General features: G+C 43.5%; 1 protein-coding gene and 2 non-coding genes across 3 annotated transcripts; all 3 read left to right on the top strand.

Annotated features, from left to right (window-relative positions):
* The first annotated feature begins 9272 nt into the window (after window positions 1–9272).
* Window positions 9273–20607, top strand: RPS3 (ribosomal protein S3). The gene is made up of 7 exons (XM_070943004.1): window positions 9273–9344; window positions 11395–11525; window positions 13617–13710; window positions 16211–16305; window positions 17760–17947; window positions 18492–18691; window positions 20531–20607. Exons 1-6 carry the CDS (start codon window positions 9315–9317, stop codon window positions 18686–18688), a joined length of 735 nt encoding a protein of 244 aa, XP_070799105.1. The 5' UTR covers window positions 9273–9314; the 3' UTR covers window positions 18689–18691; window positions 20531–20607.
* Window positions 13809–13957, top strand: LOC139317302 (small nucleolar RNA SNORD15). The gene has a single exon (XR_011600436.1). It is a non-coding gene; the product is annotated as a small nucleolar RNA SNORD15 (small nucleolar RNA).
* LOC139317304 (small nucleolar RNA SNORD15) lies at window positions 16773–16925 on the top strand. Its single transcript, XR_011600437.1, has one exon. It is a non-coding gene; the product is annotated as a small nucleolar RNA SNORD15 (small nucleolar RNA).
* Window positions 20608–22457: the final 1850 nt, after the last annotated feature.

The following is a 22457-nucleotide window of genomic DNA, read 5'->3' as shown; positions in this document are numbered from 1 at the left end:
AATTCCCCCAGTCTCCAAACATGGCCACTTTAAGACTTCTGGACTTCAACTCCCAGAATGCCACAGTCTCCAAACATGGCCACTTTAAGACTTCTGGACTTCAACTCCCAGAATTCCCCAGTCTTCAAACATGGCCACTTTAAGACTTCTGGACTTCAACTCCCAGAATGCCACAGTCTCCAAACATGGCCACTTTAAGACTTCTGGACTTCAACTCCCAGAATGCCACAGTCTCCAAACATGGCCACTTTAAGACTTCTGGACTTCAACTCCCAGAATTCCCCCAGTCTCCAAACACGGCCACTTTAAGACTTCTGGACTTCAACTCCCAGAATGCCACAGTCTCCAAACATGGCCATTTTAAGACTTCTGGACTTCAACTCCCAGAATTCCCCCAGTCTCCAAACATGGCCACTTTAAGACTTGTGGACTTCAACTCCCAGAATGCCACAGTCTCCAAACACGGCCATTTTAAGACTTGTGGACTTCAACTCCCAGAATTCCCACAGTCTGCAAACACAGCCATTTTAAGACTTCTGGACTTCAACTCCCAGAATGCCACAGTCTCCAAACATGGCCATTTTAAGACTTGTGAACTTCAACTCCCAGAATTTCTCAGCTGTTGTAAGTTTGAGCGGTCACTAAACAAATGGTTGTAAGTCGAAGGCTACCTGTAATATTAATAATAATAATTTTGAGAGAGTTGAAGTCCCACCTGTCTTAAAATTGCCAATGTTGAGAAACCCCGATTTAAAGATTGTGCAAGCTTCAGGATTCTGCAGCACTCTTGAGTGGGCGAGACCAAACAGAGACAGAAATCCTCAAGTCAGAATGAATTTCCCATCAGCCTTGATCAGTTTCCTCTCAGATTCTCACAGAAAGCATGCAAACACAAGAGCAAAACATTTCTCAAAAGCCCTGGACTGACACTTAACCTGGTTACTCTCTTTGTCCTGGTTTAACTGGAAAGATCAGATCTGTCTGGACTCTAATTCAGTTCCTGCTCGCTTTTTTAAATTCTCTTGGTTGCAGAAATGGAAGCGATCCATGGAGACGATGTTTTATTGTTTTTCCCCCAACCTTAAACTCCCCAGTCTAGACTCATTTCTCATAAAATCAAGAGCTAATGCGATTTATATTTCATAACTTCGAGGTAGAGGGGGCCTTTTAAAAGAATGGATAGATAGATAAATAAATAAATCCATTTTTCCACTCCTGAGAATCCCCCATTTTGCAGCGGGCACGCAAACGATTATGTGTTCAAATAATAATAATAATAATAATAATAATAATAATAATAATAATAATAATAATAATAATAATGAAGATACTTGGTTGATATCTAGGAAGCTGGCAGCAACCCATATAAACCATTAGCACCCGTCGATGGTATTTGTGATGCATTTTTGAATGTTCAGTTGACTTGAGTTATATATTTAATGAATAAAGATAAGGATAACGATGAACTTTCCAGTTTTCCAGAGAAAAGGTTTGTTCGGAAGAAAAAGGGCTGAGTCAAAAGTCCAGATGTCTCCAAATCCCAGCTTCTGAACAATTTGGAGGCTTCCTCCGAAATATTAGCAAGGAAGAAGGAAGTGAAAAGGAAATGACCAAAGAGTGCCTACTAACATTTAGCAACAAATAATACAATTTCGGCAGAAGTGGAACAGTGATTAACGACTTCTTAAAAAAAAAAAAACCCTACCTTATTTTACTATCATAATGACTCCATAATCCCTTGCGGGGTGGAGTCTGAACAGCTGAATGGAGTTGAGTGTTTAATGGCCGGATGCCTTTCCTGTCGCCAGTGCGGAGTTTTGTTCAGCAGAGATATTCTCTGTCAGCGTCTCAGCGCTGACATAGAAAAGGGAGATAAGCCCTGAACCTTTGCCTGCTGAATCCCTTTGAAGCCCGGTCTCCGTGGAAATGAAGAGGGGGGGGAACATTCCTGTGAAATGACGAGACAAGAAGTCAGGAGAGTGACTTGGAAGATAGCCAATGAGAAGCAGATAATTGGGGATCGGAAAGGGAGGGATTGGGGGCCAAAAGGTCAGTCTTGTCCGCATCGAGTCATGATCCGGTTGCTGTGCTCGAATAAAGAGAAGATTTCCTTAAAGATTGGCAGTTTGGAAATTCATTTATTTTGAGATAGCATCGAAGTCTGACATTCTCATAGTGCCCAGAGAGAAAAATATCTGCCTCTACCTAGGATCGAACTCACAACCTCCTGATTATGAGGCCAAAACTCCACCTCTAGGCCACTGCATCATTCACCTTATTTTAGTATAATAAATAAAAGTTAAAAAATTAAAAAATAATAATTATAAAAACAAAATAACTTGACAGGAGTCTTTTTCTGCCGTCAGTTTCCTGTGTCTCATATAAGTTTCTAATTTTCAAGTATGGCAAAACTGACTTATTTTTTAATTAGGCAAGACTACAACAAAGTACGTTTATTAGTGACTTGGATACTTTTATGGACTTTTTACTGAAAACGGGAATAAATGAAAGGGTGTTTTATGGATTCGGGGATTAGAAAGGGTTTCAGGTGTAACCTCCTTAAAGAGGAAGGGGAGCAGGGGTGAAATCCATCAGGTTCTGACAGTTCTGGAGAACCGGTAGCGGAAATTTTGAGTAGTTTGGAGAACCGGCAAATGCCACTTCTGGCTGGTCCCAGAGTGGGGTGGGAATGGAGATTTTGCAGTATTCTTCCGCTGCCATGCCCACCACAGAACCGGTAGTTAAAAAATTTGAATTTCACCACTGGAGGGGAGACAATAAATTTATTTGTATTTATTTGATAAAAGAAGATTGGAAGCTGCTGCTTTATACTTTTTGCCCCTTTCCTTTATCTAAAGAGCAAAAGTGAAATTCAATTTTTAATACTACCGGTTCTGTGGGCGTGGCTTGATGGGCGTGGAAGGGGAAGGATACTGCAAAATCCCCATTCCCACCCCACTCCAGGGGAAGGATATTGCAAAATCCCCATTCCCTCCCCACTCCAGGGGAAGGATACTGCAAAATCCCCATTCCCACCCCACTCCAGGGGAAGGATACTGCAAAATCTCCATTCTGTCCCCACTCTAGAGGAAGGATATTGCAAAATCCCCATTCCCTTCCCATTCCAGGGAAGGATACTGCAAAATCCCCATTCCCACCCCACTCCAGGGGAAGGATACTGCAAAATCCCCATTCCCTCCCCACTCCAGGGGAAGAATATTGCAAAATCCCCATTCCCTCCTCACTCCAGGGGAAGGATACAGCAAAATCCCCATTCCCACCCAACTCCAGGGGAAGGATACTGCAAAATCCCCATTTCCTCCCCACTCTAGGGGAAGGATACTGCAAAATCCCCATTCCCACCCAATTCCTGGGGGAAGGATATTGCAAAATCCCCATTCCCTCCCCACTCCAGGGGAAGGATACTGCAAAATCCCCATTCCCACCCAATTCCTGGGGAAAGGATACTGCAAAATCCCCATTCCCTCCCCACTCCAGGGGAAGCACATTGCAAAATCCCCATTCCCTCCTCACTCCCGGGGAAGGATACTGCAAAATCTCCATTCCCTCCCCACTCCCAACGACGAGACGACAACATGATAACAGTGTTCCAATATTTGAGGAGTTGCCCCAGACAAGAGGAGGTCAATTTATTCTCCAAAGCACCGGAATGTAGGACAAGAAGCAACGGATGGAAACTCATCAAAGGGAGAAACAACTTGGAACTAAAGGAGAAATTTCCTAACAGTGAGGACAATTAACCAGTGGAACCCCTTGCCACCAGAAGTTGTGGGTGCTCCAACACTGGACATTTTAAAGAAGACATTGGACAGTGCTTTGTCCGAAATGGTATAATAGGGTTTCCTGCCTCAGCAGGGGTTGGACTAGAAGACCTCCAAGGTCCCATGCCACTGTTGTTCTGTTCTATTCTAATCTAATCACAAAGGGGCTTTTTTCCCCAAAAGGCAATTGGACTTTCTTGGGGGTTTTTTTTCTCTTTGAGAACATTTCAATTCTCAGAACTGAAGAAGCTACTTGGAGGAGAACCGAAAGGTTTTCAAAGGAAAAACCCCAAAAAGTCCAGTTGCCTTTTGTTTTTTTTGTTTTTTTTGAGGTGGGGGTGGGGGAAGCACCTTTGAGATAACCAAGACCTGGATGGTTAAAAATCTCCATAGACATTTATCTAGTCCAGGGGTCTCCAACCTTGGCAACTTTAAGCCTGGCGGACTTCAACTCCCAGAAATCCCCAGCCAGCCATGAATGATAGAGTTGGAAGAGACCAAAAGGGTCATCTAAGTCAGGGGTCTCCAACCTTGGCAACTTTAAGACCTGTGGACTTCAATTCCCATAATTCCCCAGCCAGCCATGAATGATAGAGTTGGAAGAGACCAAAAGGGTCATCTAAGTCAGGGGTCTCCAACCTTGGCCACTTTAAGACCTGTGGACTTCAATTCCCATAATTCCCCAGCCAGCCATGAATGATAGAGTTGGAAGAGACCAGAAGGGTCATCTAAGTCAGGGGTCTCCAACCTTGGCAACTTTAAGCCGGGCGGACTTCAACTCCCAGAATTCCCCAGCCAGCCATGAATGATAGAGTTGGAAGAGACCAGAAGGGTCATCTAAGTCAGGGGTCTCCAACCTTGGCAACTTTAAGCCGGGCGGACTTCAACTCCCAGAATTCCCCAGCCAGCCATGAATGATAGAGTTGGAAGAGACCAGAAGGGTCATGTAAGTCAGGGGTCTCCAACCATGGCAACTTTAAGCCAGGCAGACATCAACTCCCAGAATTCCCCAGCCAGCCATGAATGATAGAGTTGGAAGAGACCAGACAGGTCATCTAAGTCAGGGGTCTCCAACCATGGCAAGTTTAAGCCGGGCAGACATCAACTCCCAGAATTCCCCAGCCAGCCATGAATGATAGAGTTGGGAGAGACCAGAAGGGTCATGTAAGTCAGGGGTCTCCAACCTTGGCCACTTTAAGACCTGTGGACTTCAATTCCCAGAAATCCCCAGCCAGCCATGAATGATAGAGTTGGAAGAGACCAGAAGGGTCATCTAAATCAGGGGTCTCCAACCTTGGCAGCTTTGCTGGCTGGGGAATTCTGGGAGTTGAAGTCCGCCAGGCTTAAAGTTGCCAAGGTTGGAGATCCCTGACTTTAGTTTTTAAAAAAAAAAAATACAAAAAAAGCTAATTTAGACATAAGATGTGGGAGCAGGGCTGGCATAACAAGAAGCGCTAACTGAAGAAATGGGTCGGTTTCATGAGCCCCATTGGGAGTGAGTTGGGCACATGGGGCTCCCCCTATAGCTTCTAAGGTTGCTGGACAGCTCTGGGCCGCCTCCTTTTTCCGCGATCCAACTGTGCCCTCCTGTGGTCACAACTGCAAATCGTGCTTTTTTTTTTTTTTTTGGTCTTGCGTCAGCATCCAGATGTTTTCTTGAAACATAGAAGGATACCTGTCTTGTCAGCATGTGATCAGAGCAGTGCATGAGCCTTGGTGGCGAAGCGGACTAAAGCGCTGTTAAAGTAGCACTTAGCTGCCATCTGCCTGCAATTACTGTGAGTTCAAATCTCACCAGGCTCAAGGTTGACTCAAGCCTTCCATCCTTCCGAGGTAGGTAAAATGAGGACCCGGTTTGTGGGGGCAATAAGCTGACTTTGTATAAAAAAGAACACTGCTTGGGGGGGGGCAAAAGCCCTACTAATCAGGTATATAAAAAAAGTATGAAGGCTATTGCTTAAAAGCATTGTAAGCCGCCCTGAGTCTCCGGAGAAAGGGCGGCATATAAATCAAACCAATAAATATTATTGTATACCAAAAAAGGAGAATATTTTGTAGCTCAGGGTTGAAATGAGGGTTCCTTGGGGCTGTGGTTTTCTTGCAGACGTTTCCTGACCCAACTAGGGAACATCATCAGTGCCAGAAGAGAGTTGAGTTGGCAGAGGGGAGGAGGAGGAGTGGTGATAGAGAAGGAGAAGGAGGAAAACTGTTGGGGTTCCTCGTTGCTCTCTGAGCTTGGTGTTTTCTTGCAGACATTTCGTTGCCAAAGTAGGTAACATCATCAGTGCTAGTAGCTAACGGGACTAGCACTGAGTTTGGGTAATGAAATGCCTGCAAGAAAACCATCCAACACAGAGAGCACCAAGCACCCCCCCAGTTCTCCTCCTGCTGTACCACCAGTTTTCCTCCTCCTCCTCCTCCTCTTCCTCCCGCACCTTCCTTCAACTCCACAAACTCCACCTCCTTCTAGCACTGATGATGTTCCCTGGTTGGGTCATGAAACGTCTCCAAGAAAACCACTAAGCTCAGAGAGCACCAAGGACCCCACAGTTCCCCATCTCCTTCTTTATCTCCAGTCTTCTCTCTGCAAACCCCACCTCCTTCTAGCACTGATGATGTTACTTAGCTGGGCCATGAAACGTCTTTCAAGAAAATCACCAAGCTCAGCAAGCACCAAGGACCCCACATGTCACTGCATTATGTATTTGTCAGCTGAGCTTCCATCCTAAGACTTATGGTAGCCTGCCAGAGGACTTTATCACATCTCTGTAGCAACAGAGATGAGTCTGTCTTGTGAGACATTGGACTACTGCGCATATCTACATTCTTTCTTTTCTAACTTCCTGATCTTTTTCTTTTGTCCAGTAACGATGTAGTTAGCAAGTTTGTTTTATTTCTTTATAATAAAATCCTTATTAGAATATATACTTCGGGTTTTCTTTCTTTGAAAGTATACAGCATGGAAAACAAGATCCATTCACCTCTAATTAATTACAGTTTCCCCGGGGGGGGGGGGGGGAACGAGGCTGATTCACGCTTCGACACCACAGTCCTCCCTCTCCCCCTCCTCCTTTTCTCCTTCTCTACCAATCCCACTCCCTCCTAGCACTGGTGATGTTACCTAGTTGGGTAATGAAAAGTCTGCAAGAAAACAACCAAACTCAGAGAGCACCAAGGCTCCCTCGGATTACTGCTTGCACAAAGCTAGGAAGATTCAACACTCCCCACTAGGAAGGAATGTTGGCAAAGTTCAAAGATTTTGGAGGGATGGATAAATTTGACTTCTCGCATGAGAGAAAATAATAACAGAGTTGGAAGGGACCTCGGAGGTCTTCTAGTCCAACCCTGCTCAAGCAGGAAACCCTAAAGTCACACAGTATCTCTCTTAGGTTGGCTTAAAAATCTTTTTTAAAAAATAATAAAAATAAAATGCGCGACTAGCCCAGGGTGTTGTTGAGACGATAACACCGCATGTTGAAAATGCATGGATGGGGGAAAGAATACAGCGGGGGCATTTCTTTCTTCTTCTTTTTTTGATTTTTTTTTTAATTTTTAAACATAACAAAACATAAAACAACCATCATCCATTACCGGGCCTGGTAGCTCAACAGACTAATAGCATTGTGATTAACACCAGCTGTCTGCAATTACTGTAAGTTCGAATCTCACCAGGCTCAAGGTCGACTCAGCCTTCCATCCTTTCTAAGGTAGGTAAAATGAGGACCCAGATTGTGTAAACTGACTTTGTATAAATATACAAAAGTATGAAGGCTATTGCTTAACGCACTGTAAGCCGCCCTGAGTCTCCGGAGAAGGATATAAATCAAATAAAAAAAAAAATCACAAAAAGTGTGTCAATCGGTTACAATTCTTTTGTGCTTAATCCCATATGCAAAATTTACAAGTTATTTAATTTCTCTTATTTGACCATTTTTTTATATCCCTTTGTGCTATTATTCTCATTTAACAATTATTTAACAATGGCCTGTCTCTCATAAAAAAATCGCTTCATATATTTTATCATTACATTTATTTCATATTTCATACTTCATTTCCATGCTTTATTATCTAGCCATTGATAAAATAAATCCCGTATCATATAATACTGTTTGTCTTCCTGTTCTCTTACTTACTTACTTACTTACTTACTTATTGATTTATTTATTTATTTAATTTCTATATCGCCCTTCTCCCGAAGGACTGAGGGCGGTGAATAGATTAAGATTTCATATACATATAATAATTTCAAATGTCAGTTTACTCATTTCAGCACGTTCCATAATTTTCTGAATAACTTCCTCTTCTGTAGGTATTTTCTCCATTTTCCAATTTTTAGCCAATACAATTCAAGCCGCTGTTAAAACATTCACAATTAAATATCTCAATTCTCTGTTATACGTTTCTGGTAAAATCTCTAATAAAAATATCTCAGGTTTAAAGTCAATGTGTTTCTTTGTCATTTTTTCCAGCCACGTGTGGATTTTACTCAAATTTCTTGTAGCTTCTACACATGTCCACCACATATGGTAATATGATCCTGGAGTCTGATGACATTTCCAACATTTCTCCAATTTGTTCTTGAACATTCTGGCTATTCTCGTCGGGGTAGATGCCACCTGTAAAACTTCTTATACAAATTCTCCTTATATGGTGTAGACATTGTCAATGTATAATTTTGCAACCACAATTTTTGCCATTTCTCTAAATTTAGCGGCGGCATTTCTTATTAGACCTTGGTGCCTTCCACCGCGCCCTTAAAACTTTCTTTTTTTCAGCAAGCCGGGCTGGCTTAACATATTTTTTAACATATTTTTAATTTTTTAATTGGTTTGTTATCTTAAATTGGGGCCAAATTAATATATATCCTTTTAATTGTTTTTAATGTTTGTATTGTATGTTTTTATCTGGCTGTACACCGCCCTGAGTCCTTCGGGAGAAGGTGCGGTATATAAATTTGAAATAAAATAAAAATAAATAAAAATTATCCTCCCATAACCTCCCATCTCACGTAAGTGATTATGACAATCTTATTGTCAGAATCAGTTTGGTGAGATGGGAGGTTAGGTAAGTTGCATGAATTAAAAAAAGAAAAAAACCTTGACAAAAGAATGTCACAGGTATACTGCAGCTGCACATGGAAGCTCTATCTGTTTATTCCTCTTCCTTCCCATTGTTACTACTACTACTACTACTACTACTACTACTACTACTACTATTATTATTATTATTATTATTATTATTATTATTATTATTATTATTACTATCTCAACGCCCAATTAAAGTTCAACATCAGCCTACATTCCCCCCCCCCAAAAAAAAACCCTAAACAGCTCAACCAATGGGAAGCAGGGAAGAATCATGAACTTCAAGCAGCCGTCTCTCAAACAGCGTCAACTACACTTCCCAGCATGCCTCGCGGTCCTTTCCGTCCACGTGACGCCAGCTGGCCAATGACGAGCGGCAGAGAATCCCTATAGTCCTCTGCGCCGGCGGAAGCCGCCTCTTTTTTTCGCCAGAGCGGCGCGGCTCAAGATGGCGGTACAGATCTCCAAGAAGCGAAAGGTGAGGTTTTTCGGGGGCCTTGTGGAGCCTTGTGGCCGGGCGGCGGCGGAAGAAATACGGGCCGGAGAAGGCGCAGCGGGTCGAGCGGCGGGGTGAGGCCGGCTAGGTGGGTCGGTGCGACGGCGGGACCCACGGATGGGGGTGGATTGAGACTGAGCCACCGCTCCATCTCTCCGCGGCTCCGGCCCAAATCCTAGTTGGGTCTGGCTGGGCCGAGAAGGCAACGAGACCGAGGCTAGACGGGCCGGCCGGGACCGGAAGCTGCCCGATAGCTTAAAGCACGTGCTTATTATGCCTAGGTATTACTATAGGAGTGCAGCATGGGACATACTTTCCTCCACAACAGCCCTGCCAGGTAGGCTAGAGAGGGGCTGAATCTGGATTTGAACCTGAGCCCTCGCATCCAGCTTCACGCTGGTGCAATGGGATTTTGTTAATGTTATTTATTGGGTTAGGGCAAGGGGGGGGCAAATGTGGCCCTTTTTACAACTGTGGACTTCAACTCCCAGAATTCCTGAGACAGCTTGGCTGTCTCAGGAATTCTGGGAGTTGAAGTCCACAGGTTGTAAAAAGGGCCACATTTGCCCACCCCTGGGTTAGGGATTTTCTGTTTGCACTGTGAGTTGTATTGTGTTGAAAGGGGGGGGGGGCTGCACTGAGGGAGCTCAACCCATCTCATTGCACATGAATTGAATTGAACAACAGCCCTGTGAGGGAGGCTGTGGGCGGAGACAGAGGCCCAGAGACACTTGGGGGAGGGGTTTCTAAAGCCCAGGAATAGGGTGGGGGGGGGGGTTTCTGGGAGTTGGGAGTCCACCCATCTTAAAAAGTTGCCAAGATTGAAAAAATTGCTTTAGGAGTTTCAAAGAAATGTCTATAGTCAGTTCCCCCCCCCCCCTTGTGAAATGGGGCTAATAGGCTTAAGAGTGCCAGGCCGACCATCTGTAGCTGAAGGGAGGACTGGAACCTGCATCTCTCCAATGCCAGACCAACATTTAACTGCTATCTGCAGTTAAAATGCTGGTCTGGCATAAGGTTTGTGTGTTGGGACAGACACACAACCATTTTTGCCCCAACACACAACCCAGTTTTGTGTGTTCGGGGCAGACAGGGATAAGACACAAATGTAACAGTAACAGAGTTGGAGGGGACCTTGGAGGTCATTTAGTCCAACCCCCTGCTCAAGCAGGAGACCTGTACTAGAGATTCGAACTGCCAACCTTTCTGATCGAGCAAGCTCAGCGTCTTAGCCACTGAACCTGTTGAACTGATGCCTGAGCAAACTCCCAAAAGGCAATTGGGGGGGGACTCACTCTCTGCCTTAAATGATGGGTAGTTCAAATGCTCTGCTCTGGTATATGGGACCCTGCAACCGTCATAAAGGTGAATCCGTTGCCAAGTGTCTCAGTTTTGATCACGTGACCAGGGGAGACGCTGAAACAGTTGTGTGAAAAAAGTGGTCATAAGTCGCTTTTTTTCCCCCCAGTGCCGGTGAAATTATGAAAGTGACTATTTATGTAAAAAAAAAAGGGGGAATAGAACATGTTTGTGATAAACTACAGCAGACGGAAAGGTGAAAATAATTGAATATAAGAATATCATTAATTTTGATGATAATGGAAAATTAAGATGAATATTTTATTGTTTGTGATTGGGTAGGGAGAGACCCTTACAGAAATAAAGGAAGAGAGTAAACAATTGGAGGGATTGTAATAGAGAAGAAGCATAAGGCGCAAAGTGATGTTATTTAAAAATAAAATTGAAAAGGGTAAAAAATGATGGAAAGAAAGTAATATGGCAGAAGTTAAAACAAAGAGATGGAGAAAAATTATAAATTTGTAATAAAGGATGTATAAAAATTAGATTAAATAAATAAATAAAAAGAGATATAAATATTGGAAAAAACGGGAAGATTAAGATAAATTATAATGATGATTTTGATTATATAGGGTTATATAAGACGTGACCTGGTCAGGACTCTCTTCATAAAATAGGTATGATGAAAAGAAAAAAAATTTCAGTATCTCACCCTTTTGTGTTTTGTTTCCAGTTTGTGGCTGATGGCATTTTCAAAGCTGAACTGAACGAGTTTTTGACTCGGGAGCTGGCTGAAGATGGCTACTCCGGGGTGGAGGTCCGTGTTACCCCAACCAGGACCGAAATCATCATCCTTGCTACCAGGTCATTCGTGTGGTCCTTCTGTCACATGGTTGCAAAAAATCTCATGGATTAGCTCTTCCCCCAGTTATCTGAAGAAGCACCCTTGGGAGCAGCAGCCGCCTTCATTCTTACTCTGGTTATTAATGTGTTAGTTGGGAAGGCCCTACTAGGAGGTGTAGATGGGACTCTGAGCAGGGCCTCTTGTCCCAAATCTTACAGGATGGGCAAATTTATTTTGAAGTAAGTGGCCTTAAATATAATCAGCTCTGAACTATACAAGGCTGGGTAAAGTTATTACATGGGCAAGTCTGTAACCTTTTGAGTTTGTGGGTGGTCTTCAGATCAGGGCCCAGTAGGATACTCTCTGACTCACAACTTTTATTAAAAGCCGCAAGTTATCAGCTCACAAAAATGTCTGCCTCATAATAAAATTTTACTCGGAAAAGGTGCTACTGGAAACAATCTTGTTTGCCACTGCAGACTTAACCATCAGTCTCTGCCTGCAATGGATGGTCTTCAGCCGGTCAATTGCAGTAGTCCAGACTTGAGATACGAGTGTCTGTGTGCAAGACAGACACTTAGTCCAAGAAAGTTCACAACTGGTGCACAACATGTTGTTGTAGAAGGTTCTCTTGAGCCGCTGAAAAAAATTCAAAAGCAAACAGTTCAATTACCATTCAGAAGTTGGCAACCAATGCATATATTTTAATGCAGACATCGTATGATCCTTCTCCCTGCAGCAGTTAGTAGCTGAGCAGCTGTGGGTTTTGTTTTTTCTTACTACTGGTAGTTGCTACTTTTGGACAGTCTTGAACAGGTGTTTGTAGGAGTCTTGCTTGTGAGCTGAGCTCTCTCAAAATTAGGTAAGTAGGTGGATGGACAGAAGGACAGATAGATGGATGTAGATAGAGAGATAGAGATAGATGTTTCCCCTAAAATAAGACATCCCCTGATAGTAAGCCCAATCGTGCTTTTGAGCGTATGCAATAAAATAAGCCCTTCCCGAAAATATTTAAATGCATGCACAGCCGGTCCCCACCATTTTCTCTGGCTTCCTCCATACACCCCAAAATAATAAGACCTCCCTGAAAATAAGGCCAAGCGCTTATTTCGGGGTTCAAAAAAATATAAGACAGGGTCTTATTTTCGGGGAAACTGGATGGATGGATGGAGTCCTTCACTTATGACTCAATTGGTGGCTGTTTAAATTACAAAGGACCCTCCCCATAGAGGTTCCAAAATTCGGGTGGCTGTATCCTTCCCTCTCTCCCCCCCCTCCTTCGCACCTCAGCAGTCCTGTGACTGCCTTTTAGATGCTGAACAACTGGCCTACATATTTGACTGTTCGCAAAATCCTGCAGTCACATAAATGTACTGTGATTTTTGCTGAAAAGGCAGCGTTCACCTCTCAAGTTTAGATAGAAACTCCCCATAGGGAACAATGGACTCGCTTAATTATCATTGCAAAAGTCATCATATTGGGTGGGCCAAGTACGTGATGACCCAATTTACAACTGTGGGAAGCAGGTATAAAACAGCTGCAGTCAACGAGAGAACGTAAATACAGCCTAGATGTACGCAAGTTGTCGGAATCGAGCAGAAGAAATGATTTTGTGAACCCCTCGATCCAAAAGTTGGATCGATATATATATATATATGTATATATGTATGTATATATATATATATATATATATATATATATATATATATATATATATATATATATATATATATATATAAATTTGATTTATATGCCGCCCTTCTCTGGAGACTCAGGGCAGCTTACAGTGCATTAAGCAATAGCCTTCATACTTTTGTATATTTTATACAAAGTCAGCTTATTGCCCCCACAAACTGGGTCCTCATTTAACCTACCTTAGAAAGGATGGAAGGCTGAGTCAACCTTGAGCCTGGTAAGATTCGAACCTGCAGTAATTGCAGGCAGCTGGTCTTAATAACAGGGTGCTTTAAACCACTGTACTACCAAGGCTCCTAATTTATTCCAGTAGCAGTGAAATGCAGGCTAGATCTAAACAAATTAAATACTAGAAATTTTCAGAGTTTATTCTGGCGGAATTGACCTCATGCCAATCTTTGCCTTTTGCGTTTCAGAACTCAGAACGTTTTGGGAGAGAAAGGACGCCGGATTCGCGAGCTGACGGCCGTGGTTCAGAAGCGATTTGGCTTCCCGGAGGCCAGTGTGGAGGTAACACTGTGCTGGCTGGGGCATTCTGGGAGTTGAAGTCCACCCAACCTTAAAACTTGCCGAATGTGAAAAACTCTTGCCTTAAGCGCTTATCTTCCCTTCAGTGACGATACGATGACGAGTCAGAAATGGACACCCTCTTGCTCGGAGCCAACAGCCTGGGGCCACGTTCTGTGGCACTTTGCTGGTTGACTCTGACAAGGGTGTCCTACTCACTGGATGAACTTGAGGCATTTGTCTGAGAAGGGACAGGCAGGATTACTTAATGTGAATTTAAAAGTCACAAGCAGTTCAGTCGTGGCTTTTAATGGGCTGTTTACAGGTACTCCTCGATTTACGACCACAATTGAGCCCAAAATTTCTGCTCTTAAGTGAGCCGTTTGTTAAGTGAGTTTTGCCCCATTTTAGGACCTTTCTTGCCACAGTTGTTAAGTCAATCGCTGCAGTTGTTAAGTTAGAAACACGGTCGTTAAGCGAATCTGGCTTCCCCGTTGACTTTGCTCGTCACAAAAGGGGATCACGTGACCCCAGGACACAGCAAAGGTCATAAGTATGAACCAATTGCCAAGCCTCTAAATTTTGATCATGTGACCATGGGGATGCTGCAAAGGTCATAACTCTGAAAAACTGTTCTGCCCCAGCTACGGACCCAGCAAAGAACACAGCACACACAAAGTCTGTACAAACCTTAGTTTATTAAATTAAATCAGTCTTTTTCAAATAAAGGCTGTTAATTAACTTTCTTAACAGCCGACAAGAATCCAAAGAATAAATAATCGTAATCTTACTACGGTTGCCAGAATGCCCAGAAGCAATTTGCAGGAAACTGATGAGAACTAAGATCCAGACGCGAAGGAAAGTGAACGAAGTTGTTCCCTGCAAATTGCTTCAGTCGGCGTTCCTCCTTAAATAGGCTAAGGGAGTGGCCAATTAGCCCCGAGCCTTACTCTCGAGGAGACCTCCTCCTGAGGAGCCACTCCTGCCTTTTGGCAGCTCTGCATGCCCGTGCATCGAGAAGAGGCTCCTCCTCTTCTTCCTCTTCACTTAAGAGAGCTTCTGGAGGTTCTGAAGGCCCTGGCTGAGTCCCCGCCTCTGGCACCACATCTTCTCCAGCCTCCTCATTGTCCGACTCGAGTGCCAGCTGCACAGGCTGCTGGCGCAGCACCACACCAGCCTCCTCGCTGTTGGAATCAGCTACTAGCTGCACAGCTCGCTGGCGGGCCACAACAAAAATGGTCATAAGTCACTTTTTTCAGTGCCATTTGAATGGTCGCTAAACGAACTGTTGTAAATCAAGGACTATCCGTATTGTCTATGTGCGGTTGTGTGCTGAGCGTTGGATTTAAAAGGCGGGTATTGAAAACATCCCCTGTCAGAGGAAACTAAAATTTCTTTACAGATAAACCTCAACTTAAAACTCTTCACTTAGTGACCAAAGTTACAGTGTCATGGAGGGAAAAAAGTGATTTATGACTGTTTTTCACACTTAAGACCGTTGCAAGTATCCCTGTCGTCCAAATACCGATGCTTGGCATCTGACAGTTGCAGTATCCTGGGGTCAAATGATCCCCTTTTGCGATCTTCTGACAAGCAAATTCAGTGGGGAAAACCAGATTTACTTAACAGCCAGGTTGCTAACTTAACAACCGCAGTGATTCACTAGCCTGCAAGAAAGATTGCAAAATGGAGCAAAATTCCCTTTAACCGCTGTCTTGCTTAGGCCTTGTGGTCATAAAGTGTGCAAAATGGCTATAAGTCATCCTTTTCAATGCCATTTGTTAAGGAATTCGCAGAGTAACCCTTGAGTAGCAAGGGTGTGCACATGAAAGCGATTGAGAGTAGTTACGAATAAACACAGCCAACACACAGATGCACTGAGTAGTGTTTACTTTCAGGGAAGAGTAAGGCACAGTCCAATAAACAGTCCAGGTCATACACATATAAAGCAGGAGATAGCAAAACAACAGTCCAGAGATAATCTAATAACAAAGTCTTCTTACCAGTCGTCGTAGTCATTCACAATAAACAGTTCTTCCGGATTTGCAAACAGTAGCATACAGAGCAAGAACAGCAAAGAGAACAAACCATGTTTCTAGCTCCCTCTTAAGGACATTGGCTACAGAGCTAACCAATCAGGACACAGTATGATGCAATACAGCAGTCTTAAAGCTACGTTGATGGTTTATATATTGCCAAACCAACAAGGTAGATAATAATCATTTCCTAACACCATTGCAACGGTCACTAAACGAATGGTTGTACGTCAAGGACCATCTGTTTCTTCCCCAGGGGGAAAGTAAATAATTTCCACTAACTACAAAGCAAAAAAAAAAAAGGAGTTTTTTTTAGCAGAGATTAGTTAACTCCTCCTGCCTGTGATGTGTTTGTGAAGTGTGTTACACTCTCTCTCCCTCTCTCTCTCTCTCTCTCTCCCTCTCTCTCTCTCTCTCTCTCTCTCTCTCCCTCCCTCTCTCTCTCTCTCTCTCTCTCTCTCCCGCAGCTCTATGCCGAGAAAGTGGCCACCCGAGGATTGTGCGCCATCGCCCAAGCCGAATCCCTGCGGTACAAGCTTCTGGGAGGCCTTGCCGTGCGTAGGTGAGCATCGGGCCAAAACCAGATCTGAGCTTTCTGTTTTAATCTGTCAATTCTTGTAGCTTTTTGTGCAACTTCAGCATGATGGACTTTGAATGTACCCGTTTCCCTTGGCCTTCAACAAAGACGCAACTCGGGTGTCTAGTGCAGCGAAGCTGGCTGGGGAATTCTGGGAGTTGAAGTCCGCCAGGCTTAAAGTTGCCAAGGTTGGAGACCCCTAACTTAGATGACCCTTCTGGTGTCTTTCAACTCTATCATTCATGGCTGGCTGGGGAATTCTGGGAGTTGAAGTCCGCCAGGCTTAAAGTTGCCAAGGTTGGAGACCCCCTGGTCTAGTGGACATATCACTGGCTTCTTTTAAAAGTTGTGTTGTGTGCTTAAAAGAAGAAATCCGCCACACTTCTTTTGGGGGTCTTGTCGCTCGTGACGGAGCTGTTCTCGGCTGCCTGTTTTGGAAGCCCAAGAAATCCCTTCTGTGATGATACGATGACGAGTCAGAAACGGGGCCTCCTTCTGCCCGGGCTCAGCGATACCGTGCCACGTTCTGTGGCCCTGTGTTGGTGGCTTTGGCAAAAGGAGGAGGCCCGGTCATTGGATGAACAAGAGGCATTTGTCTGAGAAGGGAAGCTCTTGAAAAGACCCTCTTGCTTACATTGAAATTTTAATCAATCGTTTTTTATTAATATTTTTTGGAAAATGTTTGACCGGCCCCGTGCAATTTAGACAACACTAAATTGATTTTTTTTTAAAAAAAATAATAATTAAATTTTCAAACATTAAAATATACAGTACAAAAAATAGAAAAGAGCAAAAAAATAGAAAACCATAACACACAACAAAAACAAAGACATCAAAACTTAAACATTAGTAACAGCTTTTCTACATCGGTATCTCCATCCTAATTAACTTCCGTGCACAAATTCTAGTTCTGTCTCTATCTTAACTTACATCCTTATCTGAATTATTATAACGTCTATTCCCAATTTGGTTTCATGACAAAATATCCCTTACGTTTTAGATTTACTCTCAAGCCAGGCAAATTGAATTCTCACTGGTCCTGGTAGATGCGCAGATGCCTTCTATCAGTGGGGCAAAATACCGTCATCAAATTGTGACTTGGGGGGCTGAAAAACAAACTCTCCAACATAACTCTGACAGTGTCAAAAACAAAGCCTTTAATGGAGATTTTGCTGATGGCAAAATAGCTGCGACAAATGAACTAAGAATTTATATTTGCAACTTAAGATGCGTTCGTAATCTTTCTATTAAGCTTTCGGATTTTATACTCCCGTGTTTGGTATTTTACCTCTGCGTTCCTTTTTGCTGAAATAGGATGTGAATGTGCCCTATCTGATCATTTTTAAATTCTAATTAAATAACACTTAGAGGGTTCCCCACTCTTGTGTTTACATCTAAATAGTCCCAAATTCTCACTCGTGTGTTCTGTCTATGCGCAGGGCGTGTTACGGCGTCCTCCGTTTCATCATGGAAAGCGGAGCCAAGGGTTGCGAAGTCGTTGTGTCGGGCAAACTCCGTGGCCAGCGCGCCAAGTCCATGAAGTTTGTGGACGGGTTGATGATCCACAGCGGGGACCCCGTCAACTACTACGTGGACACTGCCGTGCGCCACGTCCTCCTCAGGCAGGGTAAGGCAAGAGGGACCTCCCAAGCAGCTCTGTTCAGCTCAGATTTTGGAAGCCCCTGCCCCTTTCTTCTCCCTTCTGAGTCCTGCCCTCAAGGAGCGTCTGCGGAGCTACTCTCAGGTGTAAACAACCCAGAGCATTTGTTGAATTCAAATCATAGAAGAGTTTATTATTGCTACTATATAGGTAGTTCTTGACTTACAACTAGATTTAGCAATATACCTTTGACATATACCGCTTCACAGGGCTTTCCAGCCCTCTCTAAGGGGTTAACGGAGTCATCATAATGCCCCCAACAATCTGGGTCCTCATTTTATTCACCTCGGAAGGATGGAAGGCTGAGTCAACCTTGAGCCGGTCAGGATCGAACTGCTGGCAGCAGGCAGAGCTTCCTTGCAATGCTGCATTCTAACCACTGCTGCTACCATGGCTCACATTTGAGCCCAAAATTTCTGTCGCTAAGCAAGGTAGTTAAATTTGAGCTTGCAAGGCCAAACGATCCTGTCTCAATGCCTCACCATTTTATTCTTTTTATTTTATTTTGCAGGTGTGCTGGGTATTAAGGTGAAGATCATGTTGCCCTGGGATCCCAGTGGGAAGATTGGGCCCAAGAAGCCCCTGCCGGACCACGTCAGCATCGTGGAGCCCAAAGAAGAGATTCTGCCCACCACCCCCATCTCGGAGCAGAAGGGCACCAAGCCGGAGCAGCAGCCTCCCATGCCCCAGCCTGTGCCCACGGCGTAAGAGGTAAGGGTCTGAGGAGGATGAACTGAAAAGCAACCTTGTACGGTCCTTGGAGCTCTCTGAGCCGGGTTGTTTTCTTACCCAACTAGGTAGTCTCATCAGTGCTAATAAGGGAGTGGGGTTTGCAGAGTGGAGGAGGAGGACTGGGGGGTCCTTGGTCTCTCTGAGTTTGGTGGTTTTCTTATAGACGTTTCATGACCCAATTAGGTAACATCATCAGCGTTAGAGGGAAGTAGGGTTTGTGGAGGAGGAGGAAAAGGATTGTACTCTTTGCAGTCCACTGTGGGGTCCTTGGTGCTCTCTGAGCTGGGTTGTTTTCTTGCAGACGTTATGTTAAGGATATTGTTGTGTTACCAACGAGCAGAGTAAGTGCACAGAGAAACGGTACTGAGAGCAATGAATACAATACATACAAACTGGTTTAACAAAGCTTTTACTTTGTAGTGAAAAACAATTGCATAGTCTTTTTATCGATCCAAGTCTTTAGCCATTCAAATCAGTCCGAAGTTACAGATATCGTCTTACCAGACAAACAGCAGTTCAACGCTGGTAACAAATCACAATGGTAGCATATCTATCCACGATGAGAGCTTCTTCACATGAAGGTAACAGTTCCAAGCAGCAAGTCAAGCAATGATGAGAGCAGGTCCAACAATGACTATAGCTCGGCTTCCTCGTTATATACAGTTTACACTAGTAATTATCCACTTAAGATAAGTGAAGTCAGCAGTGCAATGACCCAACAGTACAATTATGATAATTGCAGTCAGCATTCAGTCAGCAGTCGTTAGTCATTACAATGACTCAGCAGTACAATGACTCAGCCTTACATTTAAAGTTATAGAACACATATATTGCCTGGACAACTTGTTAGACTTAACACCATATCCTAACACGTTTCATGACCCAACTAGGGAACATCCTCAGTGCTAAAAGGGAATGGGGTTTGCTCTCTACGAACAAGCTACTTGAATATAAAAAGAGAGCAAACCCAACGCCCTTCTATAAGCGAAGATGTTCCCTAGTCGGATCATGAAACATTTGCAAGGAAACAACCAAGTTCAGAGAGCATCAAGGACCCCACAGTCCTCCTCCAACTCCACCTCCTTCTAGCACTGATGATGTTCGCTAGTTGGGTCATGAAACGTCTGCAAGGAAACAACTCAGCTCAGGGAGCACCAAGGACCCCACAATTCAACCCTGATCTATAGAGTTTCTCTTCTATAGGCACAAGTTCCCCTTTTTATCAGAGGCAGATAAAGGACCCGATTTAAATTGTTCTGGGTATTTGTGTCCTTAGTCATCTTACCCCAGAGCTTTCAGGGGCCAAGGATGGCAAATAAAGTTTTGACCTGGAATGTTAAATGGCTTAAATTCACCACAAAAGAGGAAGAAAATATTTCACTTATTTGAAACAGTTTAAAAACAATGTAATTTGGTTGCAAGAAACATACATTAGAACAAGTGATCAGAAATATCTGATAAATGCTAGACTGGGCAAACATTTTGTTGCATCAGCTCCTGAGAAGAAAAATGGTATAGTTCTATACCTAAGAACAGATTTAATGGCTAAATTAATTGAAGCAGATCCACAAGGAAGATATATAATGATTGAATTAGTAATAGAAGGGAAGAAAATACTTTTAGTGGGAGTATATGCCATGCAAGGACATCTTGAGGGCACCAGTTTAGGGAAGCGAGCTCCATGGGCGATATTGGCTGCATGTCATTCCGAAAGAATTAAGACAAAATTTGTATTTATGGAAGAATAAAAATAGGCTTTGCCTCCCCGAGAGTTCTTTCTACTCCCTGATACATATATTTTTTTCCTTTTCCTTGCAGGTTTTTGATTTAAAACCTTGAAGTTCTATAGAAAAACCAAACATCTCTTAATAAAATTTTTAAAAGCCAACAAGAAATGGTCTTTTCTTTTACCCGCTCTCAGGACTGAGAGCTTGACCGTCAGAAACCTAGTTTAATTCTTCCCAAACCAAATTTTGGCCACGACTGTACCTTAGCCCAATTAAGTAATGCTTTTCACAGATCAAATCCTCAATTTACAACCAAAAATTTAGTGACCGATCGAAAGTTACAATGGCACTGGAAAAAGTGGGTTTTTGAATATTTTTTATAATTCTGACCATCGCAACATCCCACAACAAAATACAGCTGTTTGGCATCCGATTCATATTTACGACGGTTGCCGTATCCCAGATCACGTGATCCCCTTTTGGAGACTTCCTGACAAGCCACGTGAGTGGGGAGGCCATTTCATTTAACAACCGTGTTACTAACTTTAACCACCGGTGTTTCACTTAACGACTGGCAAAAAATTCACTTGAAAACAGTTATGCGTCGCAACGGTGGTTTTGAGCTCCATTGTGGTCGTAAGTCGAGGACCACTTGTAAATCATCTTTGCATTCTGGAATGAAGGAATGTGGGGCAGTGGAGAGGGATGGGGTCTTTTTCAGCTGTTCCTGTCCACTCAAACGCCCAGCAGATGGAGGCGGATGTGCACACGCTAACAGCAAGCTTCCTGTTGTTGAAAGGGGCAATTTTAGAGGCCATCCGAGGACCCACAACCACAGTGGCACCAAATGCTCACAGCCACATCACTGCACAAACATCACCACTTATTTACATGCTGCCACCGGATGCAACTGGGTGCTTTATTTCGCATCCCTTGTCCGGGCAGGGTGGATTTGATTTAAATCGAGTTGATTTAAATCATGATTTAAATCACTAGTAAAAAGGCTTGATTTAAATCATAATTTTTCAAGAACAACTGTCATCTCTGCTACTCCTTTGACCCGCTGTTGACTCACCGATAGTCCCAGCGTTGCCGAATATACAGCCTCCTGCTACATAACTAAGCTCCATTTCATGCTGAATAAACTCAATTATTTATGTATTTTAAATAGAAAACTATCTTAAGGTAGATTTTTACCCCCAAAGTTTTTTATTAAAATAAATTCGATAAAAATAAAAAAAATCCAATTTAAATAAAAAAATCTGATTTTTTTGATTTTTTTAAAAAAATCATTAATTTTTATCCACCCTGTGTCCGGGTACTGCATACAGGACCCCCTTCTATCATTTTCTGCCCACCTTGCAAAGGTAGCCCAGGGCCGAGAGGGTGAATTACCCCCAATTCCACCCCACTCCACCCCTTGCAATTTCCATAGCTGCTGGTGGAACTCGAACTCGGGTTTTGAGGCGTTTCTCAACCTCAGCAACTTTGGTGGATTTATTATTGTTTATTGGTTCGATTTATATGCTGCCCTTCTCCGGAGACTCGGGGCGGTTTACAATGCATTAAGCAATAGCCTTCATTCTTTTGTATGTACCTGCTTAGTAGGGCTTTCGCCCCCCCCCCCAGCGGTGTTCTTTTTTATACAAAGTCAGCTTATTGCCCCCACAATCGGGGTCCTCATTTTACCTACCTCGGAAGGATGGAAGGCTGAGTCAACCTTGAGCCTGGCAAGATTTGAACTCGCAGTAATTGCAGGCAGCTGGTGTTAACAGTGCTTTAGTCTGCTGCGCCACCAAGGCTCTTTCAGCTTGTTTGGCTGGGGAATTCTGGGAGTTGGTCTGAATGCTGACTGAAGAATTCTATGGAAATCTAAATGCTGGCTGGAGAATTATGGGAGTTAAAAGTCCATATGCTGACTAGGGACTTCTGGGAGTTGAAGTCCACACGTGCTAAGGAATTCTGGGAGTTAAAAGTCCAAATGCTGACTAGGGACTTCTGGGAGTTGAAGTCCACAC

The sequence above is a fragment of the Pituophis catenifer genome, unplaced genomic scaffold (assembly GCF_029215685.1).
Source record: "Pituophis catenifer annectens isolate HBS135680 unplaced genomic scaffold, rPitCat1.0.hap2 SCAF_4, whole genome shotgun sequence".
Taxonomy (NCBI): Eukaryota; Metazoa; Chordata; class Lepidosauria; order Squamata; family Colubridae; genus Pituophis; species Pituophis catenifer.
This window is presented reverse-complemented; position numbering and strand designations above follow the sequence as displayed.